The sequence below is a fragment of the Toxorhynchites rutilus genome, chromosome 2 (assembly GCF_029784135.1).
Source record: "Toxorhynchites rutilus septentrionalis strain SRP chromosome 2, ASM2978413v1, whole genome shotgun sequence".
Taxonomy (NCBI): Eukaryota; Metazoa; Arthropoda; class Insecta; order Diptera; family Culicidae; genus Toxorhynchites; species Toxorhynchites rutilus.
Window position 1 is genome coordinate 195,982,997 of NC_073745.1, and position 24,668 is coordinate 196,007,664.

Below are 24,668 nucleotides of genomic sequence, written 5' to 3' on the forward strand. Positions count from 1 at the left end.
TTGTGTTATAAATATAATTTGTGCAGTGGACCAATAATGGAAACCCACCTTAAATGCTAAGGTGATGGACATTTAGATTAATGTTCTGTAGAAGAAATTTGGTATTGCCTTCCAAAATATCTTTAAAGAAACCTGCGTCTTATCGCTAGCGCGTGAATGTTTATAAATTTGCAGCGCAGAAATAGTTCGAAGGTATTTGATCTAATGATATTCAAATAAATTTTATTTGAGCTCGTTCTATCTCGACATTATTGCTTAAGACATAGTAAACCAACGACTGACTCAGTATTTAGCCGACAACCGACTGGACTTACCGAAACATAGGTTTTGTCCAGGAAGCTGTACCAACACATATTTACTTAGGTACTCTGTACAATGCTCTGGATAAGGCAAGGACGGAAAGCGTTCATAACGCACAAGGGGCTCTGGACATTACCGGAACGTCTACTTTTGTCCAGGCTAACCACCTCCTTGACGAAACCGTCGGATAGGGGCTCCCACTGATGTCCGGAATTCACTGGAATGGAATCAGGGGCTCACGGATTAGGAACGGCTGAAAAACGATGTTCAGAATAATTCAGGATAAATTCAATGCCATACACTTTATACGCAGACCACATCATTCGTTACTCGGACGGCTCTAAAGCGATAGGAAGAGATGGGATAGGAGTGACGAGATCAGACCTCTACACTTGTCAACGTCCGCCAGACATAGGGATAGAGGGGGCAAAGTGGTCACGTGGGGTGAAGTGGTCACTTGCTTGTTTGGTAGTATATTTATTGACTATTGACACCGTATTGATAGTCACCTTATGTTTGAAGAATTTCATGACTTTTGAGTCACCTTGTACTTCAGTGGAGCTGTCGCATGTCAAAATATAAAAAAAAACAAAAATCGCTTTCACGGTAGCCATTCGGACGTAGTTTTGTGCATTTCGAATTTAAGGAATTTCTCGTGAAATTAAGTTTATTTGACCTGATATTTTCGACAAATCAACAGTTTGGACGACTATTCACATATTCTAGGAGAGGTGAACACATATTTTGTTCAATTTCAGCTATTATTTCGCATAAAATTAAAAAAACATATTATTTCCTAAACTATATTTCGATAAATAAAACCTAAAATAAAATTGAAATGACAGATTAAAAAATAGCTATTTAAGAATTAAAAGAAAGACGGCACATAGTCATACACAAAACGAATTAAGGATTATATACAGCACAAACAACATTACACAACACATTAAAACATCGCTGCGGTTGGTAGTGCTGAAGGCGATGAAAACCAACCCGGATTTAGCGGGTCGTAGAGGTTCCGGTTGGAGCGAGTCGGGACTTGTCCGAGCCACGTTTCAGAGACTAGACGTGTTGTCGATTGGAGCGAATAATATAATATCGAGTTAAATTGGAACGAAAATACATTCTTTTACGAAGTCGAAGAAGGAGTCACCTTCCGTACAAAACCCATCCAGTGGGTTGTAGCGGTCGCGCAGTAACGTGAAGTGAACTACAAGATCGGTGATTACCGTCATATAACCAGAGCGCGGTGTGGCGTGGCCGGGGATCCGTACCGGCACCCTGAACGACGAACGAGAGGACAAGGCGGCGACGATCCGAATCTCCGCCAAACAGGAGAACCAACGCAGGAACGAGGGAGTATCAGCGGCAGTCACAATCTACGCCGAAAGTGGAGTCAACGCAGGAACGAGGTAGTATCAGCGGCGGGCCCTGATCGATAAATCGAATAAAGACCGTCTCTTTAGGAAACTATAATCGGTGTTTTCCCTTTTCTGAGAAACCTAATTTTGCTGGAATTGAGCCGACCGTGGGAGGGAAAAGAAGAAGTACATGCAGGCAGCTGGGCGTAGCAAGCCCTTAGTTACAAATATAGTCCTTGACAGTGTTTTGTTTGGTTAAGTCGTTCGTGAGTTATAGTGTCGCAAATATGGAGCAAAATAAAGAGAAAATCCAACATATTTTACAGTACTCCTATGACAAAGGCAAAAATGCATCTCAAGCTGCCAATAAAATTTGTGCAGTTTATGGACCCGATACAGTTTCCATTTCCACCGCACAATGATGGTTTCAACGTTTTCGTTCTGGTGTAGAGGTCTTCGAAGATGCGCCACGCTGAATTAGCCGAGAAAGACCGGCATTGTAGCAGCCGTAGCATCGGCCAAGAGCTGGGGATAAGTCATCAAACCGTTATTAACCATTTGAAGAAGCTTGGATTCACAAAGAAGCTCGATGTATGGGTGCCACACACGTTGACGCAAAAAAACATCTTTGACCGTATCAACGCATTTGAATCGCTGCTGAATCGCAACAAAATCGACCCGTTTCTGAAGCGGATGGTGACTGGCGATGAAAAGTGGGTCACTTACGACAACGTGAAGCGCAAACGGTCGTGGTCGAAGCCCGCTGAAGCGTCTCAGACGGTGGCCAAGCCCTCATTAACGGCCAGGAAGGTTCTGCTGTGTGTTTGGTGGGATTATCAAGGAATAATCTATTATGAGCTGCTTCCCTATGGCCAAACGCTCAATTCGGACCTGTACTGCCAACAACTGGACCGCTTGAAGGTAGCACTCATGAAGAAGAGGCCATCTTTGATAAACAGAGGCCGCATTGTCTTCCATCAGGACAACGCCAGGCCACACACTTCTTTGGTGACGCGCCAGAAGCTCCGGGAGCTCGGATGGGAGGTTCTTTTGCATCCGCCGTATAGTCCGGACCTTGCACCAAGTGACTACCACCTGTTTTTGTCCATGGTGAACGAGCTAGGTAGTCAAAAGTTAGCCACAAAAGAGGCCTGTGAAAATTGGCTATCCGAGTTTTTTGCCAATAAGGAAGCGAGCTTCTATAACAGGGGTATTATGAAGTTGGCATCTCGTTGGGAACAAGTCATCGAACAAAACGGCGGATATTTGACTTAAAACAGATGATTGTAACTAATTTTACGAAGAAATGAAAATTCAAACAAAAAAATACCGCAGGACTTTTTTGACTACCTAATATTATAAATATAATTTGTGTTATAAATATAATTTGTGCAGTGGACCAATAATGGAAACCCACCTTAAATGCTAAGGTGATGGACATTTAGATTAATGTTCTGTAGAAGAAATTTGGTATTGCCTTCCAAAATATCTTTAAAGAAACCTGCGTCTTATCGCTAGCGCGTGAATGTTTATAAATTTGCAGCGCAGAAATAGTTCGAAGGTATTTGATCTAATGATATTCAAATAAATTTTATTTGAGCTCGTTCTATCTCGACATTATTGCTTAAGACATAGTAAACCAACGACTGACTCAGTATTTAGCCGACAACCGACTGGACTTACCGCAACATAGGTTTTGTCCAGGAAGCTGTACCAACACATATTTACTTAGGTACTCTGTACAATGCTCTGGATAAGGCAAGGACGGAAAGCGTTCATAACGCACAAGGGGCTCTGGACATTACCGGAACGTCTACTATTGTCCAGGCTAACCACCTCCTTGACGAAACCGTCGGATAGGGGCTCCCACTGATGTCCGGAATTCACTGGAATGGAATCAGGGGCTCACGGATTAGGAACGGCTGAAAAACGATGTTCAGAATAATTCAGGATAAATTCAATGCCATACACTTTATACGCAGACCACATCATTCGTTACTCGGACGGCTCTAAAGCGATAGGAAGAGATGGGATAGGAGTGACGAGATCAGACCTCTACACTTGTCAACGTCCGCCAGACATAGGGATAGAGGGGGCAAAGTGGTCACGTGGGGTGAAGTGGTCACTTGCTTGTTTGGTAGTATATTTATTGACTATTGACACCGTATTGATAGTCACCTTATGTTTGAAGAATTTCATGACTTTTGAGTCACCTTGTACTTCAGTGGAGCTGTCGCATGTCAAAATATAAAAAAAAACAAAAATCGCTTTCACGGTAGCCATTCGGACGTAGTTTTGTGCATTTCGAATTTAAGGAATTTCTCGTGAAATTAAGTTTATTTGACCTGATATTTTCGACAAATCAACAGTTTGGACGACTATTCACATATTCTAGGAGAGGTGAACACATATTTTGTTCAATTTCAGCTATTATTTCGCAAAGAAATTACTTTGTTGTTTGGGGGCAAAGTGGGCAGTGGACGCTCATGACTGACAATGTTCCTTTTTCAGAAACTAATGTACCTTATCACTTTCCCCTCTTCAAGGGGGTCCCTTTTGTGTCTTTGACCCAGGAAAAATATGCCACCTCAACCAAAACCTAGTCTCATTATGAAAAACGATATGTGTTTCCTACTACGTTTTTGTACGTATGATAAAATTTCAATTACGGCTCTAGGTGAAAAGGCCTAGCTCATTTCATACATGTAGAGGAGGCGATCTGGCGTAGTGGTAACATCCATGCCTCTCACGCTAAAGGTCACGAGTTTAATTCTCACTCCCGACATTCTTCCAAAAATCGAAGTAAAAGTGACGAATCAGCCAAATGAGTTGAAAGTCACTATAATACAGATAAAAAGAAAAATCATACATGTACCTACTATTTAAATAATGATTTGAACATATTTGGACAAGAAACCACGCATAAATCTATCCTTTTTAGCATGATATGTGCGAGTGACCACTTTGCCCCCAAAGAGGTGACCACTTTACCTCCTCACTTAAAAAGTGTTCGATTCTTCAACTTTTTTTACGTAGAACTACGTCTTTCAGGAAACTGGTGCCAAATCAGAAAACAGGTCACGTTTTTATGAAATAAAGTTAACCTTAATAACTATTTTCACTGTGAACGAATACTCATGAATTGCATATCAAACGAGTCGGAAATTCTCTATGATTTGTGCTATACATTACATTTCTTTTTTTTTCTCTATTATAGTGACTTTCTACACATTTTGGCTGGTTCGTCACTTTTACTTCAATTTTCGGAAGAATGTCGGGAGTGAGAATTGAACTCGTGATCTCTGCGTGAGAGATATGGATGTAACCACTACACCAGATCGCCTCCTCATTACATTTCGCCAATCTCTAAACGGTTTGAATTCATGAAAACTGGAAGAACTCCCTTTTTTCCCATACATTTGTTCTGTCGATTTGCGTGCTAACCCTACTCGTATTTCGAATGCTTATAACTCGAACACTTCTTAACAGATCGAAAAGGTGTTTGCATCAATTGACAGGAAATATTTCTACGCGTCTATCACAATTAATAAAATTTTATTTTTCATGAGATGAACAATTGAATAACTGTAAAATGTCAAGCGTTATCTAAACGCCCTAACTGCCATGTTTTGATTGGCCCGATTTACGGATTCCCCAACCAGACTTCAAAATCGATGTATCTGTGGAAATCCGCTTCGCAAATATACATGCTAGTCGGGGGTATTTTTGTTCCCACTGAGCTGTGTTTCCCTAACACGGACTTCAAAATCAATGTGAATGGGGGAATCCGCTTTGTCAAAACATGCTAGTCGGGGGTAATTTTGATGTTGAGTACTTTTATACTCGCTTGTCGTTGTGCAGACCGGAATATGTTTCCCTAAAACGTACTTTTAAACTGAGAAGCCTGGGAAAATCGTCATTTCAGATACTAGAGGTGAATGAACCTTCGCGGTTCGAGAACTACGTAAACATGAGATGTGCAATAATTTCAGAGGGAAATTAAAATACAATGATCGTTTGACAATTTTCCCGTTCAAATATTTTGGTAGTCCTAAGCATCATATCAAACTTAAAAGGACGTACGTACAAATACGGACGTACGTAAAAATTTATTTGTAACGAAGAACATAATCTATTACAAAAGTATCGATACATTCTAAAATAATATTCGAAGTGGTAAATAAGCATAATATAATTGCGTAGTTCTACGTCGAAAATATGCGGTCGTGTCCTAGATACAAACTTTTATAATTTTTCTAATAATTAAAAATGTACTATTTTTAATTTTTATAATGAAAACCGCTTGCTATCTTGAACAACAATAAGTTGAATTACAATATTCTCCGAAAAACGAGAATTGTAGTGTTATGTGGACACTAGGGTTACTACTTTGCCCCCCACTTCCCCTATGCTTTTCATCAAGCAACAGCTGGATTCATCTCTGCGGGTTACCCGTCGGACCTTTGGCGTTTCCAGAAATTGTGGAAACAGCCCATCTAATTCGAGAGTTTCTAAATTTTATTAAAAATGAATGATGTTTTTTTTTAACTATGAGTATACAACACTGACTGACCCAGCAAACTTCGTCTCGCCCAAAATTTATTTTTTGCTATCAATATCTTCAAACATTGACATTTCATTACTAAGCGCACGTTCATGGGTCCAATCGCAGAACTGTTCATTGATTGATCTTCTAAAATTAACTTTTACTATACAATTCTTAGTACTTCAACCAAAACTCGGCATTATAACATCAAATTATTTTCAGGCACGATTCTCGTTCAAGACTTTTCAACCACTTGCAAATAACATGTTCTCCCTAACATGGAATACATGTTTGATACAGAAAATATAATAAAATGATGACATCTCAAATCGGACGATTCCTTCCTCGAGTTTGGCGCTTACCTCTTTGCTTGAACAGTTCTCGGGATAGGCAGGAAATTGTATTTCATTTGAATGGCAGACCCAACCCCCCTACTTTACAGAGGGGGAAGAGTGTCGAACAACCAGAGAAACATTTATTGCCCTTGAAACCATCACATGCCAAATTTGGTTCCATTTGCTTGATTAGTTTCGAGTTGTGCACCCTAGCTCTCTAAAACGTCCACATGACATATTTGATTCCGTTTGCTTGATTAGTTCTTGAGATATGCATAAATTTGTGTTTCATTTGTACGACAGCCTTCCCTTAAAGAGGGAGAAGGAGTGTCGTATCGCAATAAAAGCATTTCTTACCCTCTAAAACCTCCAAATGTCCAATTTGGTTTTGTTTGCTTGCTTGGTTCTCGAGTTATGTAGAAGTTTGTGTTTCATTTGTATGACAGTTCCCTCTTAAAGAGGAGGAAAGAGTGTTGAATCATAAAAAACATTTTTTACCCACTAAAACCTCTATATGCCGAATTTGGCACCGTTTGTACGCATAGTTCTCGAGTTATGCAGAAATTTGTGTTTCATTTGTATAACAGCCCTCCCTTGGAGAGAGAGAAGAGGTCTCGAACTGTCGTAAGAACTTTCCCCGGCCCCAAAAACCCCTACATACCAATTTTCATGTCGATCGGTTCAGTAGTTTCCGGATCCATAAGAATCAGAAAGACAGACAGAAATACATTTTAATATACAGCCATTTCATGTGAAACCGATATAGTGGTTCTCAGATTTTCGTTAAATGTGGTAATTCTGTTCTTTATCGCAAAACATTAGACCCATACATTTGATTTTTTTTATTAGAGTGTCTATTTCCATTTTAAGGTGGTCCGGTTTTCCGTTTTTTCCCAAAAATGACTTTTTTTTTTAAATAATAAATTTTGAACCACTGGACCGATTCAAATGAACGACATATAAAATTGACGGCATTGAGCTAGCCTTTTATTAAAAAATATTGAACCTACAAATACAATTGATTTTATTCACGTAATTATTGATTGTAGTCGTTTTTTATTGTTTTCATGGCTTTGGCCTAGAGGGCGTTATATATTTTTTTAATTATTTTTCTTAAAAGCTGAGGATTTTTACATAACATATCTCCATATCAGAGATTTTTTTCTGTTTTTGAGATATGATTCTTCAAAGTTAATATGTTTTCAGTCTTCGTTCCATATTTCTACGCGACTAAGCTGTCATGCGCCTACATTGATTCATTCATTTTGATAAGATTCAATATTTTGATAAGATAATCTTGGTTTCTGATTTCTAATGGTTTCTAACTATGCACATGATAGGTTCGGAATAAAATTAATTCATCTATTATATTTTTTTGTATATTTTTGAATTCTAGACATAAACATACTTAAAACTACTTTTACAGTTTCACAGAATGTTCTTCTTCCGAGAACGATAATCGTTTTACGATGATATAATTTTCATTTCCCGGCCCAAAGCTATGATATAACTGAGTTCCAGAAATTTGTTTCACATGAACATAACGGGTTTTAAGTTTTCTGTCCATTGCTTTATAATCTGTCTCTGAAAAAAAAACCAAAGTGCATTTCAAATCGGCTATCGGCAAAAGATTATTATATCCTTATAATATATAGCAAATGTGTGAATAGAGCACTTTGCGTTTGCCCAATGAAAACCTTGTACATTGTCTTGTACAACCAATGAAAAATTCTCAGAACAATCACAAATTATTATACATTTCATCACTTCCAAGTTTTTGTTTCAACTATCTCCCTTGCTGTTCAGCTATGAAATGATGCGGTAATAAATCAGATAACTTAGATAACTAAATCCATGATGCAACGGTCAGTTTGTCGCCATTGTTTAAATTGTAAGGATTCCACATATTCCTCGGGTGATTTTTCGATTTACAAAAAAACTCAAACTTTGACCGCTTTGCGCCACTTTCCCCAAAGTCAGGTTGATACGAGATACGAGTTTGCAACAAATTGAAAGACGACGGGCTCATTATTGAGTGACGAGTGAAATTGTATGGTCCTGATCACTATTACTATCACCAATAATCATTTGCTTCAAAAAATATCGGAACAACAGAAAAGGCAACACAGAAATGATTTTTTCTTGATAATAATGCCCCGTCACACTGAGCAAGACTGATTAGGGAAATAGTTGAGTTACTCTATTGAGATCAATTAGTATAAGAGACTTATTCGCCTGACTCGGCTTCTTCCGATTACCATTGTGAAAAAGGATGGATGACTGACTCAAAAAACAAAAAAAAAACAAAATTTTCATGATGGGAAAAATGTGCAGCTTCCAGTGGCCATTACTTTGAATAGAATATTTCGAATCATTCGAGACCAATAAACGGATGATTTTTATAAATAAAAAACCGGTTTCATATTTATACACAAGGAGGATTTCATGGCACTTAATTATGGAGGAGATTAGTGTTACGTCGCGTTGCGTGGGGATGGTGGGGGTGACGTGGTAGTCATTCGAACGATATAAAACGCGGACGTAAACGAATATAAAAACTACATTCATTAAGACAATACAAAAACAGGAAGTGGGTTATATCTGTGGTAGAACCGCAAGGGTGACGTAGGACTATCGTTGATTCAGTGATCATTTGTTTTTAGTTGCATCTGAATCAATTCTGAATGAATGAATGAATGAATATTTGGGGGACTTCGAAAACGAGATCGTTAAGTTGAAGGCACAATATTTAGCAAAAGAAGCAATCACACGAAAGTTGTATAATACATAATACATTGCTTGTATTGTGATATGATTTGTATTCCATTTCCAAAAGACAAAATATCAGTTGCATCAATCTCAGTCTACATAATTTTTGCGTTCACACATCTTTTCTCACAACATCCATTTCTCGTTTGAGAAATTGTTGAGTAAACATCGTTTGCCAGTGCGCGTAGAGCGGGAATTCCTTTTTAATATTCATTGCACCTCTAATAAATTCCTGAAAGACGTGGTCTTACGTTGATCGCACCTGATTAAAAAATCACAAAACCAAATGTATTTGGTCGCTGTGTTATATGGATAGAAAACATTAAAATAAACTCTTACGCTTGAACGTTTTTTTCAATTCCCAAGGGAACTGGTAGATTATTTTTCAGCAACGATAACGTGTTTCCAGGTCAGGTCAGGTCAGGTCAGGTCAGGTCAGGTCAGGTCAGGTAAGGTCAGGTAAGGTCAGGTCAGGTCAGGTCAGGTCAGGTCAGGTCAGGTCAGGTCAGGTCAGGTCAGGTCAGGTCAGGTCAGGTCAGGTCAGGTCAGGTCAGGTCAGGTCAGGTCAGGTCAGGTCAGGTCAGGTCAGGTCAGGTCAGGTCAGGTCAGGTCAGGTCAGGTCAGGTCAGGTCAGGTCAGGTCAGGTCAGGTCAGGTCAGGTCAGGTCAGGTCAGGTCAGGTCAGGTCAGGTCAGGTCAGGTCAGGTCAGGTCAGGTCAGGTCAGGTCAGGTCAGGTCAGGTCAGGTCAGGTCAGGTCAGGTCAGGTCAGGTCAGGTCAGGTCAGGTCAGGTCAGGTCAGGTCAGGTCAGGTCAGGTCAGGTCAGGTCAGGTCAGGTCAGGTCAGGTCAGGTCAGGTCAGGTCAGGTCAGGTCAGGTCAGGTCAGGTCAGGTCAGGTCAGGTCAGGTCAGGTCAGGTCAGGTCAGGTCAGGTCAGGTCAGGTCAGGTCAGGTCAGGTCAGGTCAGGTCAGGTCAGGTCAGGTCAGGTCAGGTCAGGTCAGGTCAGGTTCAGCTCGTTCAGTAACGATGTTGTCTTGTCGATGTCCTCACGAAAAATTAATGCGTTTCACCAACAGAATATCGCTTAAGAATGCTTTTTGTCCGTGATTGAATCGAGAGAAGGTGTGGTTTACGATGGCAATTTCGAAGGCAAACTAGAGGCGAATGAACTCTCTGATACTCGAAGCCCACCAGTGATTAATGCTAACTCGATAACCACCTGTTAATTGCACTTCATTGAAAAATCACAAAACCAAATATATTTGGTTATATGGATAGAAAACAATAAAATACACTCTTTCGCTACACTCATCAGCGCTTTCATGATAAACGAAGAGCTTCACCACAACAGCGACAACATGCTCCAATCGCTGTTCAATTTGAACTGAGTGGATTTCCGAGCGGCGCTCGCTTATATACCGATTGGTGATTTCAATAGCCTGTTTTGAAAGCAATTTTAAGACTATTGAAACAAGTTTTTGTATCAGAAAGTAACAAGAATATAACGCGTAGACATTTTATCTTTCGGATGAAGTGTTTATCATACCATTTCGTTCAGTTGTTTAGGAGATATTAACGTTCAAAATCTCGGTCTTCGGCGTAACGCTTTCGCTTTCGAAACTTTGATTTTACACCCCGGTATAGAAATAAAAGACGAAGTCCTACGTCAAAACGTGTGTTCTACATGCGACAAATAAACCTAATGATGGCGGTTCCGGATGCTGCTGTTGATGACGTCAATCGTTGTGATAGTCGAGAGCTGTCACACGAAGAGCCCAGCGAGAAAACAATGGAACACTTGTGTGCAAGTGTTTCCAGTGTTCGATTCCAGTTGTCGCAACATCTCCCCTCGTTAGAATCATCGATACAGGTTAAGCCATTCAGATGTTCTTCTGGGCCTAGAAGAGCGCCGTGGAAGCTGTATCGTTGGTGTGCTAGTTGCAGCTGATTCAAAGTTGGAAGACGTCGATGAAGATGATGTGGACTCCTGGCTAGGACTGACGACTGGACTCATTGGAATCATGGGTGGTGATAGCGATGGCGATGACGAAGGACGAAGGGACCGGACTAGACGACTCCCATTAGTCCAAACGTTGTACATTACTCGACCCATTCTTTTGAGAACTAGGCCTGGTACCCAAATCCAGGCGTTTTTAGAGTACAACTTGACGTACACTGGTTCGCTACAGTTGAAGGATCGTTTCGGTTCGGTAGATGGAGATGATGGTGATTGTTCAGCAAGAGGACGTAGTAATTCGAGGCATGTACGTATGCGACGACCGAACATTAGTTCCGAAGGCGAAATGCCATTTGGTACTGACCAGTTTGGCGTACTTCGATACGCTAGCAGAAACATGTCGATTGTTTCGTCTACCGAACTTCTCCCTTCGTGAACCTTTCTGATCGCCCTCTTAAACGTATCCACGAAACGTTCCACTTGGCCATTTGATTGTGGGTGGAATGGGGCGGCAGTCCCGTGGTCTATACCATTACTGGTGCAGAACTGAGCGAAATCAAACTGGTGAATTGGGCGCCATTGTCTGATACCAATGCACTATGGTCCAGGAGGTGCATTTAAGTGGAAATTAGCATCTAGAGCTCGACAGTGATTCTCTAGACAAAAACTGTCTTCGACAAAGTTGTTACATATAATAGAGCGCTCATTTTTATGTTATCAAAAATAGGGTGACCAAAATTTATGATGGAATAAAAAATCTAACTTTTTATCTTTATAGATAGAGGTAAACATAGTCCGACAATATTGTAGCTCTGGTTATTTTAAGTAACTTTGTGGAACAATATTTCTTTCTATCTCTTCAAATAACCGATATAGCGCTTTTTCTCTAGGTTGAGTTAGGGTTACCATGAAAAAAAGGGTTTTTTGCTCTAACTTTTATATGTAAAATTCTACATCAAAACTGTCTTTGAATGATCTTTAGAGCTTTCCAATCCACGCATTTTACGGTGCATAACTTGTATGTATCTTAATGCTACTCAAAGTTATTGATGTTTTTTCCCCGAAAACACGACCTTTTCATTTGCTTGTCATTCTTTTTGGGGCAAACATAATAAAAAATTATTGATAGCATTTTAAAGAGGACATTTGACTCTACATAAGGTGTAACTTTCAAAAGAGTGTTATTTTTTGTATTTGTGTAAATTAAATTTGAAATTATGAGTTTTTGCATATAAATGAACAAGTTGCAATTTTTAAATGCATATAGTAAGCGTAGACTTTAAAGCAGCATCACTTCAGTTCAGTCTTATAGCCGCTCAACATGGAGGTTCAAAGAAGACACATTGTTGATTTCCTTTTTCGGAGGACGAAATATTGAAGATGTTATACAATTATTACGAGAAAAATTTCTGACTATTTTCTTTTTCTACAATAACATATATTTATTGTATAAAAAGAAAAGCGGGGACCGACAAATTATCAAATGCTTCCTGAATAGAAACCGTATGAAGAACAACTCGGGGCTCGACGTGTTATTTTTTAGTAATATATTGACATATTTTACTGGCGATGAGTTGATTGATCACATTATTTTACCAAACTTTTGTTGTTCCTATTGTTTTATTCAAATTCATTTTTATAATCTTCCGTATGTACATATTAACCTGTTTTAGTTGTTATAATGGAAATTAAATTCATAGTAATAAATAAAAATCATACAAATAAAAAACTACAAAATCAAATGCTTAGCATTTTCCGGAATCAGAAGATTGGAATACTCTGGTGTTTGCCTATTACTAAGAGATAATACTGGATCCGAAGCTGTTGTGAAGCCCAGTTCTTCAGCAGAAAATTTTTCTGTAATCTCCCGAACACGGTTACGCTTCATCCTTTGACTCAGCATTTGGCTTTTCAGGCACTTTCTGGCACTCAAAACACATATATCTTGGCATTTTTCTCGTAATAATTGTATAACGTCTTCTATATTTCGTCCACCGAAAACAAAAACAAATATGTGTCTTCTTTGAACCTCCATGTTGAGTGGCTATAAGACTGAACTGAAGTGATGCTGCTTTAAAGTTTACGCTTACTATATGCATTTAAAAATTGCAACTTGTTCATTTATATGCAAAAACTAATAATTTCAAATTTAATTTACTCAAATACAAAAAATAACACTCTTTTGGAAATTGCACCTTATGTAGAATCAAATGTGCTCTTTAAAATGCCATCAATAATTTTTTATTATGTTTGCCCCAAAAAGAACGACTAGCAAATGAAAAGGTCGTGTTTTCGGGGAAAAAACATCAATAACTTTGAGTAGAATTAAGATACATACAAGTTATGCACCGTAAAATGCGTGGATTGGAAAGCTCTAAAGATCATTCACAGACAGTTTTGATGTAGAATTTTACATATAAAAGTTAGAGCAAAAAAACCTTTTTTTCATGGTAACCCTAACTCAACCTAGAGAAAAAGCGCTATATCGGTTATTTGAAGAGATAGAAAGAAATATTGTTCCACAAAGTTACTTAAAATAACCAGGGCTACAATATTGTCGAGCTATGTTTACCTCTATCTATAAAGATAAGAAAGTTAGATTTTTCATTTCATCGAAAATTTTGGTCACCCTATTTTTGATAACATAAAAATGAGCGCTCTATTATATGTAACAACTTTGTCGAAGACAGTTTTTGTCTAGAGAATCACTGTCGAGCTCTAGATGCTAATTTCCACTTAAATGCACCTCCTGGACCATAGTGCAATGATTCCGGCATCCCTAGACGAGCAAACATCTTGCGGAGAATGTGGATGGTCGCTGCGCTGGTGATGCGACTTGTCTGAACAACTTCTGGCCATTTCGAATAGGAGTCCACAGCGAGCAAATAATAGTCGCCATTGATGGGCCCGTTGCCATGGACGCGTGGACTTAGGCCAGGGTACTGGTAGAGCTACTGGGGGTGATTTCGCCGCCAAAGCACACTGTGCATAAGCTTTCACGCAGTCTGCAATTTCACTGTCCAGCAATGGCCAATACACGTAGCTGCGAGAGAGTGCTTTTATCCGCTGTATGCCGGGATGACCACGATGGAGCTCGTCGAGGCATCGCTTATGCAGCTGGGATGGAATAACAAGCCTGTCGCCGAACAAAATGCAGCCTTGAACCGTGGTGAGGGACTCGTGTCGGTTGTGGAAACGTTGAAACTCCCGATTGACGTTGCGGGGTAAACTTTTAGGCCATCCAAGTTGGATGTACCGGTAGACCTTCTTGAGCACCGGATCCGTGCGGCTGCCTTGTTGCACCTCTTTAAAATTAATGGGTAACACATTAAAAGGATCGAACGCTACTGACCTGACGTCATCTTCCATGGTGACAGATGCTATGACGTAATCCTCGTCAGGCTTCACATGATTATTTATTAAACGCGAAAGAACGTCTGCATGGCCAAACTTATCCGTGGCCACATACATTGCATTAGTAGAATTAAGGCCCAGCGTTGGAGCCGGTTGGCGGTATATACTGGTATTCCTTTCTTGCTTCCGAATATGCGCAGCGATGGAGCGTGATCCGTTTGAAGGAGGAATTTTCGACCGAAGAGCATGCGATGAAATTTGGTTACGGCGAAGATTATAGCCAAGCCTTCTCTATCTGGTTGGCTATAGTTGCGCTCAGCGGGTGCTAAGGCTCTGGAGGCATGCTGTACAATTTTGATCGAACCATCGGGGAAACGGTGACTGATAGTTGCCCCGAGCCCGACTGACGATGCATCAGCCGAAACTATTATCTCCAGTTTCGGATTGTAATGTGTGAGTAGCAAATCGGACGAGAGGATGTCTTTGAACTTATCAAAAGCTCCCTGGCACTGCGATGTCCAGTCGAACTCGACACCTGCTTTCAGCAATTCGTCCAATGGATGGCGAAGAGCGCGCATATTGGGGACAAATTTGCCGTAAAAATTTATTGCGCCGAGGAACGATCTCACCTCTGAGACGTTGGTTGGAGTAGGCATGCGTGTGATGGCCTCGATCTTGGCTGGATCAGGTCGAACGCCGTCCAGAAGATGTCCGAGATATTTGATTTGCTGCCGTCCGAACGAACACTTCTCGATTCGAACGTCGAATCCGAATTCTTGTAGACGCTGGGACAGGGCATTGAGGTTCGTCCAGTGTTCTTCTTCCGTTTCACCACCAACCACGATGTCATCGATGTAACCGGAAGTGTGCTTGAGGCCAGTCAACATGGTGTCAACCAGTTGCTGGAATGCTCCTGGAGCAGCTTTTACGCCAGGTGCGAGGCGATTTACCTTGTAGAGACCTCAATGGGTGTTGATGGTTAGAAGCATGCTAGAAGATTCGTCGACTCCAACTTGCAAGTATGATTCCGACATGTCAATAATGCTGAAGATCTTGCAGTGTGCGAGCTTGATAAATATGTCCTGCGGCAACGGCAACGGATATTGATGCGGTTGGAGTGCATTGTTCAGTCCTGTAGAGTAATCGCCGCATATCCGTATGTTGCCATTGGCTTTGCGAACGACCACGATCGGAGCGGCCCACTCCGAGTAGTCGATCGGTTTGATAATCTTCAAACGCTCATGTCGATCAAGTTCCTCGTCGACGGCCTGGTACATGGCGTATGCCACAGGTCTCTTCGGACGGAAAACAGGGTTCTGATCAGGTTTGAGGTCCAGTTTGATGGTGACCTTAGTGCAATATCCAAAACTGGTGCTGAAAACAGATGAGTAGGTTCCTGCTAGATTCCTCAATCAACGCCGTGTCGTGACGTAGATTGATAAGACGTTGGCATTCTGTTGACAGCTGTTCGAGAGTCACGTCATCTTTCTCCTCGATCGGAGACAAGAGCCGTGTCCGAATTTCTGCGTCTGCTTCCGACTTCAATCCGCACACAAAAATTAATCCCTCAAACTGCTCTTCCGTTAGGGCACCGAGCTCGAACTTGACACAATTTTTATTTATTCTGCAGTATGTTACGAAGTCTTCCGTCGACTTCTTGGAAACCTGCAAACAACGATATCGTTTGCTGAAAATCGACTCAGCAGCCCCAAACAAGCCCCTAAGTTTGGCTACCGTATCGGCGAATGAGAACTCCTGGGAAGTTTTCGGTAATATGAAACTGCTGTATCGCTCGTGCTCCGCTATGCCGAGTTTCCGTATCAATAACCGCACTTTAACTGGATCATCTAAACGGGATGCATCTTGCGACTTGTATGTATCTTAATGCTACTCAAAGTTATTGATGTTTTTTCCCCGAAAACACGACCTTTTCATTTGCTTGTCATTCTTTTTGGGGCAAACATAATAAAAAATTATTGATAGCATTTTAAAGAGGACATTTGACTCTACATAAGGTGTAACTTTCAAAAGAGTGTTATTTTTTGTATTTGTGTAAATTAAATTTGAAATTATGAGTTTTTGCATATAAATGAACAAGTTGCAATTTTTAAATGCATATAGTAAGCGTAGACTTTAAAGCAGCATCACTTCAGTTCAGTCTTATAGCCACTCAACATGGAGGTTCAAAGAAGACACATTGTTGATTTCCTTTTTCGGAGGACGAAATATTGAAGATGTTATACAATTATTACGAGAAAAATTTCTGACTATTTTCTTTTTCTACAATAACATATATTTATTGTATAAAATAAAAAGCGGGGACCGACAAATTATCAAATGCTTCCTGAATAGAAACCGTATGAAGAACAACTCGGGGCTCGACGTGTTATTTTTTAGTAATATATTGACATATTTTACTGGCGATGAGTTGATTGATCACATTATTTTACCAAACTTTTGTTGTTCCTATTGTTTTATTCAAATTCATTTTTATAATCTTCCGTATGTACATATTAACCTGTTTTAGTTGTTATAATGGAAATTAAATTCATAGTAATAAATAAAAATCATACAAATAAAAAACTACAAAATCAAATGCTTAGCATTTTCCGGAATCAGAAGATCGGAATACTCTGGTGTTTGCCTATTACTAAGAGATAATACTGGATCCGAAGCTGTTGTGAAGCCCAGTTCTTCAGCAGAAAATTTTTCTGTAATCTCCCGAACACGGTTACGCTTCATCCTTTGACTCAGCATTTGGCTTTTCAGGCACTTTCTGGCACTCAAAACACATATATCTTGGCATTTTTCTCGTAATAATTGTATAACGTCTTCTATATTTCGTCCACCGAAAACAAAAACAAATATGTGTCTTCTTTGAACCTCCATGTTGAGTGGCTATAAGACTGAACTGAAGTGATGCTGCTTTAAAGTTTACGCTTACTATATGCATTTAAAAATTGCAACTTGTTCATTTATATGCAAAAACTAATAATTTCAAATTTAATTTACTCAAATACAAAAAATAACACTCTTTTGGAAATTGCACCTTATGTAGAATCAAATGTGCTCTTTAAAATGCCATCAATAATTTTTTATTATGTTTGCCCCAAAAAGAACGACTAGCAAATGAAAAGGTCGTGTTTTCGGGGAAAAAACATCAATAACTTTGAGTAGAATTAAGATACATACAAGTTATGCACCGTAAAATGCGTGGATTGGAAAGCTCTAAAGATCATTCACAGACAGTTTTGATGTAGAATTTTACATATAAAAGTTAGAGCAAAAAAACCTTTTTTTCATGGTAACCCTAACTCAACCTAGAGAAAAAGCGCTATATCGGTTATTTGAAGAGATAGAAAGAAATATTGTTCCACAAAGTTACTTAAAATAACCAGGGCTACAATATTGTCGAGCTATGTTTACCTCTATCTATAAAGATAAGAAAGTTAGATTTTTCATTTCATCGAAAATTTTGGTCACCCTATTTTTGATAACATAAAAATGAGCGCTCTATTATATGTAACAACTTTGTCGAAGACAGTTTTTGTCTAGAGAATCACTGTCGAGCTCTAGATGCTAATTTCCACTTAAATGCACCTCCTGGACCATAGTGCAATGATTCCGGCATCCCTAGACGAGCAAACATCTTGCGGAGAATGTGGATGGTCGCTGCGCTGGTGATGCGACTTGTCTGAACAACTTCTGGCCATTTCGAATAGGAGTCCACAGCGAGCAAATAATAGTCGCCATTGATGGGCCCGTTGCCATGGACGCGTGGACTTAGGCCAGGGTACTGGTAGAGCTACTGGGGGTGATTTCGCCGCCAAAGCACACTGTGCATAAGCTTTCACGCAGTCTGCAATTTCACTGTCCAGCAATGGCCAATACACGTAGCTGCGAGAGAGTGCTTTTATCCGCTGTATGCCGGGATGACCACGATGGAGCTCGTCGAGGCATCGCTTATGCAGCTGGGATGGAATAACAAGCCTGTCGCCGAACAAAATGCAGCCTTGAACCGTGGTGAGGGACTCGTGTCGGTTGTGGAAACGTTGAAACTCCCGATTGACGTTGCGGGGTAAACTTTTAGGCCATCCAAGTTGGATGTACCGGTAGACCTTCTTGAGCACCGGATCCGTGCGGCTGCCTTGTTGCACCTCTTTAAAATTAATGGGTAACACATTGAAAGGATCGAACGCTACTGACCTGACGTCATCTTCCATGGTGACAGATGCTATGACGTAATCCTCGTCAGGCTTCACATGATTATTTATTAAACGCGAAAGAACGTCTGCATGGCCAAACTTATCCGTGGCCACATACATTGCATTAGTAGAATTAAGGCCCAGCGTTGGAGCCGGTTGGCGGTATATACTGGTATTCCTTTCTTGCTTCCGAATATGCGCAGAGCGATGGAGCGTGATCCGTTTGAAGGAGGAATTTTCGACCGAAGAGCATGCGATGAAATTTGGTTACGGCGAAGATTATAGCCAAGCCTTCTCTATCTGGTTGGCTATAGTTGCGCTCAGCGGGTGCTAAGGCTCTGGAGGCATGCTGTACAATTTTGATCGAACCATCGGGGAAACGGTGACTGATAGTTGCCCCGAGCCCGACTGACGATGCATCAGCCGAAACTATTATCTCCAGTTTCGGATTGTAATGTGTGAGTAGCAAATCGGACGAGAGGATGTCTTTGAACTTATCAAAAGCTCCCTGGCACTGCGATGTCCAGTCGAACTCGACACCTGCTTTCAGCAATTCGTCCAATGGATGGCGAAGAGCGCGCATATTGGGGACAAATTTGCCGTAAAAATTTATTGCGCCGAGGAACGATCTCACCTCTGAGACGTTGGTTGGAGTAGGCATGCGTGTGATGGCCTCGATCTTGGCTGGATCAGGTCGAACGCCGTCCAGAAGATGTCCGAGATATTTGATTTGCTGCCGTCCGAACGAACACTTCTCGATTCGAACGTCGAATCCGAATTCTTGTAGACGCTGGGACAGGGCATTGAGGTTCGTCCAGTGTTCTTCTTCCGTTTCACCACCAACCACGATGTCATCGATGTAACCGGAAGTGTGCTTGAGGCCAGTCAACATGGTGTCAACCAGTTGCTGGAATGCTCCTGGAGCAGCTTTTACGCCAGGTGCGAGGCGATTTACCTTGTAGAGACCTCAATGGGTGTTGATGGTTAGAAGCATGCTAGAAGATTCGTCGACTCCAACTTGCAAGTATGATTCCGACATGTCAATAATGCTGAAGATCTTGCAGTGTGCGAGCTTGATAAATATGTCCTGCGGCAACGGCAACGGATATTGATGCGGTTGGAGTGCATTGTTCAGTCCTGTAGAGTAATCGCCGCATATCCGTATGTTGCCATTGGCTTTGCGAACGACCACGATCGGAGCGGCCCACTCCGAGTAGTCGATCGGTTTGATAATCTTCAAACGCTCATGTCGATCAAGTTCCTCGTCGACGGCCTGGTACATGGCGTATGCCACAGGTCTCTTCGGACGGAAAACAGGGTTCTGATCAGGTTTGAGGTCCAGTTTGATGGTGACCTTAGTGCAATATCCAAAACTGGTGCTGAAAACAGATGAGTAGGTTCCTGCTAGATTCCTCAATCAACGCCGTGTCGTGACGTAGATTGATAAGACGTTGGCATTCTGCTGACAGCTGTTCGAGAGTCACGTCATCTTTCTCCTCGATCGGAGACAAGAGCCGTGTCCGAATTTCTGCGTCTGCTTCCGACTTCAATCCGCACACAAAAATTAATCCCTCAAACTGCTCTTCCGTTAGGGCACCGAGCTCGAACTTGACACAATTTTTATTTATTCTGCAGTATGTTACGAAGTCTTCCGTCGACTTCTTGGAAACCTGCAAACAACGATATCGTTTGCTGAAAATCGACTCAGCAGCCCCAAACAAGCCCCTAAGTTTGGCTACCGTATCGGCGAATGAGAACTCCTGGGAAGTTTTCGGTAATATGAAACTGCTGTATCGCTCGTGCTCCGCTATGCCGAGCTTCCGTATCAATAACCGCACTTTAACTGGATCATCTAAACGGGATGCATCTTGCGAGAACAAATCCTCATAGCGCGAGAACCACGAGGAAAAGGTTATGTTACTTTCAACGTCATAGCGGAATTCCTTCACGTTGCTCGCTAGCGAATCGAGGATCACTTCTGTGTTCGTTGGTACCTGGACTTGAATGTTTCGGAGGGCATTTTCCTGCTAGCCGATGAATGCACGTTGCTGCTCGTGGACCTGCTGCTGATTGTGGAGGAGCTGGTTGGTGACTTGTTGCTGTTGTTGAAGCTGCTGTAGTATCTAGAGGATGAGTGCGTCTGTCGGCAGCGAGTGCGCGGGGTTGTTGTTTGAAACGGGAACGGATCTTCTTCTTCTTCTTCAATGGCACTAACGTTCCTAGAGGAACTTCGCCGTCTCAACGTAGTATTACTTGCGTCATTTTTATTAGTACTTAGTTGAGATTTTTATTCCAAATAACACGCCTTGAATGCATTCTGAGTGGCAAGCTCTAGAATACGCGTGATCACAGTGCAAGTCGGAGGAAATTTCTTTGACGAAAAATTCCCCCGACCAGAACGGGAATCGAACCCGAACATCCGGCATGTTAGTTATGAAGCTAACCACTCGGCCACGGGAGCACCGGGAACGGATGGCATCTCCGAATCTCTCTCCATTGGCATGGGCAGCTTCCTTTTCTTGCGCGTGGGAGGCGCGATTTTGTTGGTCGGATGTAACTTTACGAAAAAGACCAACTCGTAAACCGCGAACCCGGGTCCCCACTGTTACGTCGCGTTGAGTGGGGGTGGCCGTGAAGTGGTAGTCATTCAAACTGTATAATACGCGGACGTTAACGAATATAAAAACTACATTCATTAAGACAAACGTGTGTTCTACATGCGACAAATACACCTAATGATGACGGTTCCGGATGCTGATGTTGATGACGTCAATCGTTGTGATAGTCGAGAGCTGTCACACGAAGAGCCCAGCGAGGAAACAATGGAACACTTGAGCCGTGGAGCTGCCGGCCTAGAATAGCACTTCGGGTCTACGTCCCTGTCCCTGTCGTAGAAGGCGACTAATCGGGTGACAACGCGAGTAAGGGCGCGGTAAAGCCTATGGAGAATGCACGGGGGAATTACCGTGTACAGGAGCAACGAGAGGAGTGCCGAGCACATCAGGATCGACGCCAGTAAGATCCTGATTACGACATACTGGTATGACATGGAAAACGGACAAGACACGAAAACGGATAACATGCGATGCTAAAAGCTGACAGTCGTGCTATTCTCCTCCCTGAGTAAGGAAGGGTGACACCTACCTGAAATGGCGTTTGGGTTAATAGTACGGTGGCCCCCGTCCCGGTAACAACTTGGTAAGTCTTCGGGTACGTTCGATGCTCGTCTAGGCCTTGGCACTAGGTACTAGGCATCAGATGTCACATTCCATTCCTGAGCCGGATCAGCGCAACGGCTCTGAACACGGTCCCCATGAAGGACCGTGTCAACTCCTGCATGGCCTCACTGCTTGCATAGATAACCATGGGATCACAAAAAGGCGACTATGTACAACGAGCGGAGATAGCGGCCCGAAGTTGGGACCCAACCAAAATGGAGACAACCTACAAAACCAACGAAGAAAGAAGAAACAGTATGATGGATACAGATGACCAAGCCAACGCGATCATTCGTAGTAAAAAGCTTCTGCGATCGCCAATACTCAAACAAGTGGAAACACCAGGCCCTAGCGGCAGTAATGGAGGAATACCTGAGACCCAGCAAAGTCGGGGGATCAATCTCCTGTTCCTGCCAAAGTCCAGCGGTAGTTTAATCCAGGAAGGAGGGCTGACTGGAGATAGCATCCTGAGCACGATCATGTTGAGGGTCAAAGAACTTGACACCTTCGTGCAGGACAAACCCAACGTGCATAAGGAGATCAAGACCAGGATGTCGGGTATAAGATCTCTCTTGGGACGAGCTTTGAAGGAGCACGATGGACTCGTCGAAAGGACGAAAACCGCCGAGAAGGCACTCGCAGAAGCGTTGCAAAGAGCTGCAGCTGGACAGGTGACGCCAAAGATTCGTCGAAACCGTTCGGAAAAAAGAAAAAAGGATTCACCAGCAGAAGAAGAAATGCTCAAAAAACGCAAGGACGATCACGACAACGATGATCAAGACGATAGTGCCGCCCAGGGCGACAGCGAAGAGCTGGGTGACAGCGATGACCAGATCAGCACCGATAGCAAGAGAAACGACTGGAGCACGGTTACGAAAAGAAACAAGAAAAAACAAAGGAACGAAGAAAAAGAGAGGGAGAGAAAAGTGAAAATGGTGGAAAAAAATAAGAAAGAGAATGAAAAGTGGCAGGGGCCAAAAGACAAGAAGCCTAATCCTCGGCGGGCGAGAGACAAAGGCGATGCACTCCTCGTCGAAGCGAAGGGCAACGTATCAAACGCTGATCTCTTTAAAAAATGCGAGAGGACCCTGGCCTCAAGAAACTGGAGGAGAGCGTGGTGAAGTCCAGGCGCACCCAGAATGGCGAAATGCTGTTCGAGCTGAAAAGAGAACCACAAATCAGGAGCTCAGCATTCAAGGATCTTGTAGAAAGTGTTCTCGGCGATGGAGCGAACGTAAGGGCCTTATCCTCCGAGGCATCGATAGAATGCAGGAATCTCAGTCTGTTCACCACCGAGATAGACCTACGTCAGAAGTTGGAGGAGGAAAACATCCTGGGCAAAGTTCCGATGAAAATTCGACTACGAAAGGCGTATCGCGGGACGCAGACCGCAACGATTCGTCTCTCAACGGACGCAGCGAACAAGTTGCTGAAGTTAGAGAGTATAAACGTCTGCTGGGCTGCGGGTCGTTTTAGAATCATTCCGCCTGTTCCCAAGCAACTGGAGCGATGTTTCAAGGGTTTAAACTTCGGCCACCTGGCGAAAGGCTGCTTGGGGCCAGATAGATCCAAACTGTGCAGGAAATGCGGAATAGAGGGACACTTTGCCAGCGACTGCAAGGGAAAACCAAGGTGTATGCTCTGCGAAAAAGAGGACAGTTATGACCATATGACGGGAGGCTTTAATTGCCTTGTGTACAAACAGGCGAGGGCAAGCCAACAGTGATGGAGATAACCCAAATTAATCTCAACCATTGTGACATCGCACAGCAACTGTTGTGGCAGTCAACAACAGAAACAAAATGTGATGTCGCAATTATCGCGGAGCCGTATCGCGTTCCCCCCGGTAACGGCAATTGGGTGACGGATAAAGTGCGAATGGCCGCCATCCAGGTCATGGGCCGATATCCCATTCAGGAGGTAGTCTCGAGATCTCGCGAAGGTTTCGTGATCACAAAGATCAACGGAATTTATATCTGCATTTGCTACGCACCTCCCAGATGGACGATGGACCAGTTCCACTATATGCTGGATGTCCTCACCGAGGAGCTCGCCGAACGAAAACCAGTCGTTATAAGAGGGGATTTCAATACTTGGGCAGTAGAGTGTGGAAGCAGATGCACCAACGCGAGAGGGACTAGTTTACTAGAAGCTCTAGCCAAGTTGGATGTTACCCTGTGCAACGAGGGCACCACTAGTACCTTCCGCCGAGAGGGTCGAGAGTCCATCATCGACTTGACTTTCTGCAGTCCGTCGTTAATGACGAAAATAAGGTGGAGGGTATGTGAAGGATACACCCACAGTGATCATCCAGAAAAACGTTTCCAACGGTCAAGCATAGACACCAGAGAAGAGCGGAGAGTGGAATTCAGAGAGGCTAGATCCACTCTTAAACGGGCGATTAAGCGGAGCAAATCTAATTGCTTCAGGGAGTTATGTCGGGACGTGGACGTCAATCCATGGGGCAATGCTTACCGAATGGTGATGGCGAAGCTCAGGGGCCCAACGACACCTTCCGAAATGTGTCCCGAAAAATTAAAAATTATCGTGGAAGGATTATTTCCGCAGCACGACCCAACGACCTGGCCACCCACGCCATATGGAGAGGATGAGGATAGCATCGAA

General features: G+C 42.3%; 2 protein-coding genes across 6 annotated transcripts in view; one reads left to right on the top strand and one right to left on the bottom strand.

Moving 5' to 3' along the window:
- Positions 1–24,668, top strand: part of LOC129770824 (cell adhesion molecule Dscam2) — a 388,958-nt gene that overhangs the window by 19,053 nt on the left and 345,237 nt on the right. The gene's annotated exons all lie outside the window — the stretch shown is intronic.
- LOC129766574 (uncharacterized protein K02A2.6-like) lies at positions 19,793–20,107 on the bottom strand. The gene has a single exon (XM_055767148.1). The coding sequence runs from the start codon at positions 20,105–20,107 to the stop codon at positions 19,793–19,795; it is 315 nt and encodes a 104-aa protein (XP_055623123.1).

Coding starts and splice junctions, on each gene's coding strand:
- LOC129766574 (XM_055767148.1), bottom strand. CDS start 20,107: ATGTACCAGGCCGTCGACGAGGAACTTGATCGACATGAGCGTTTGAAG.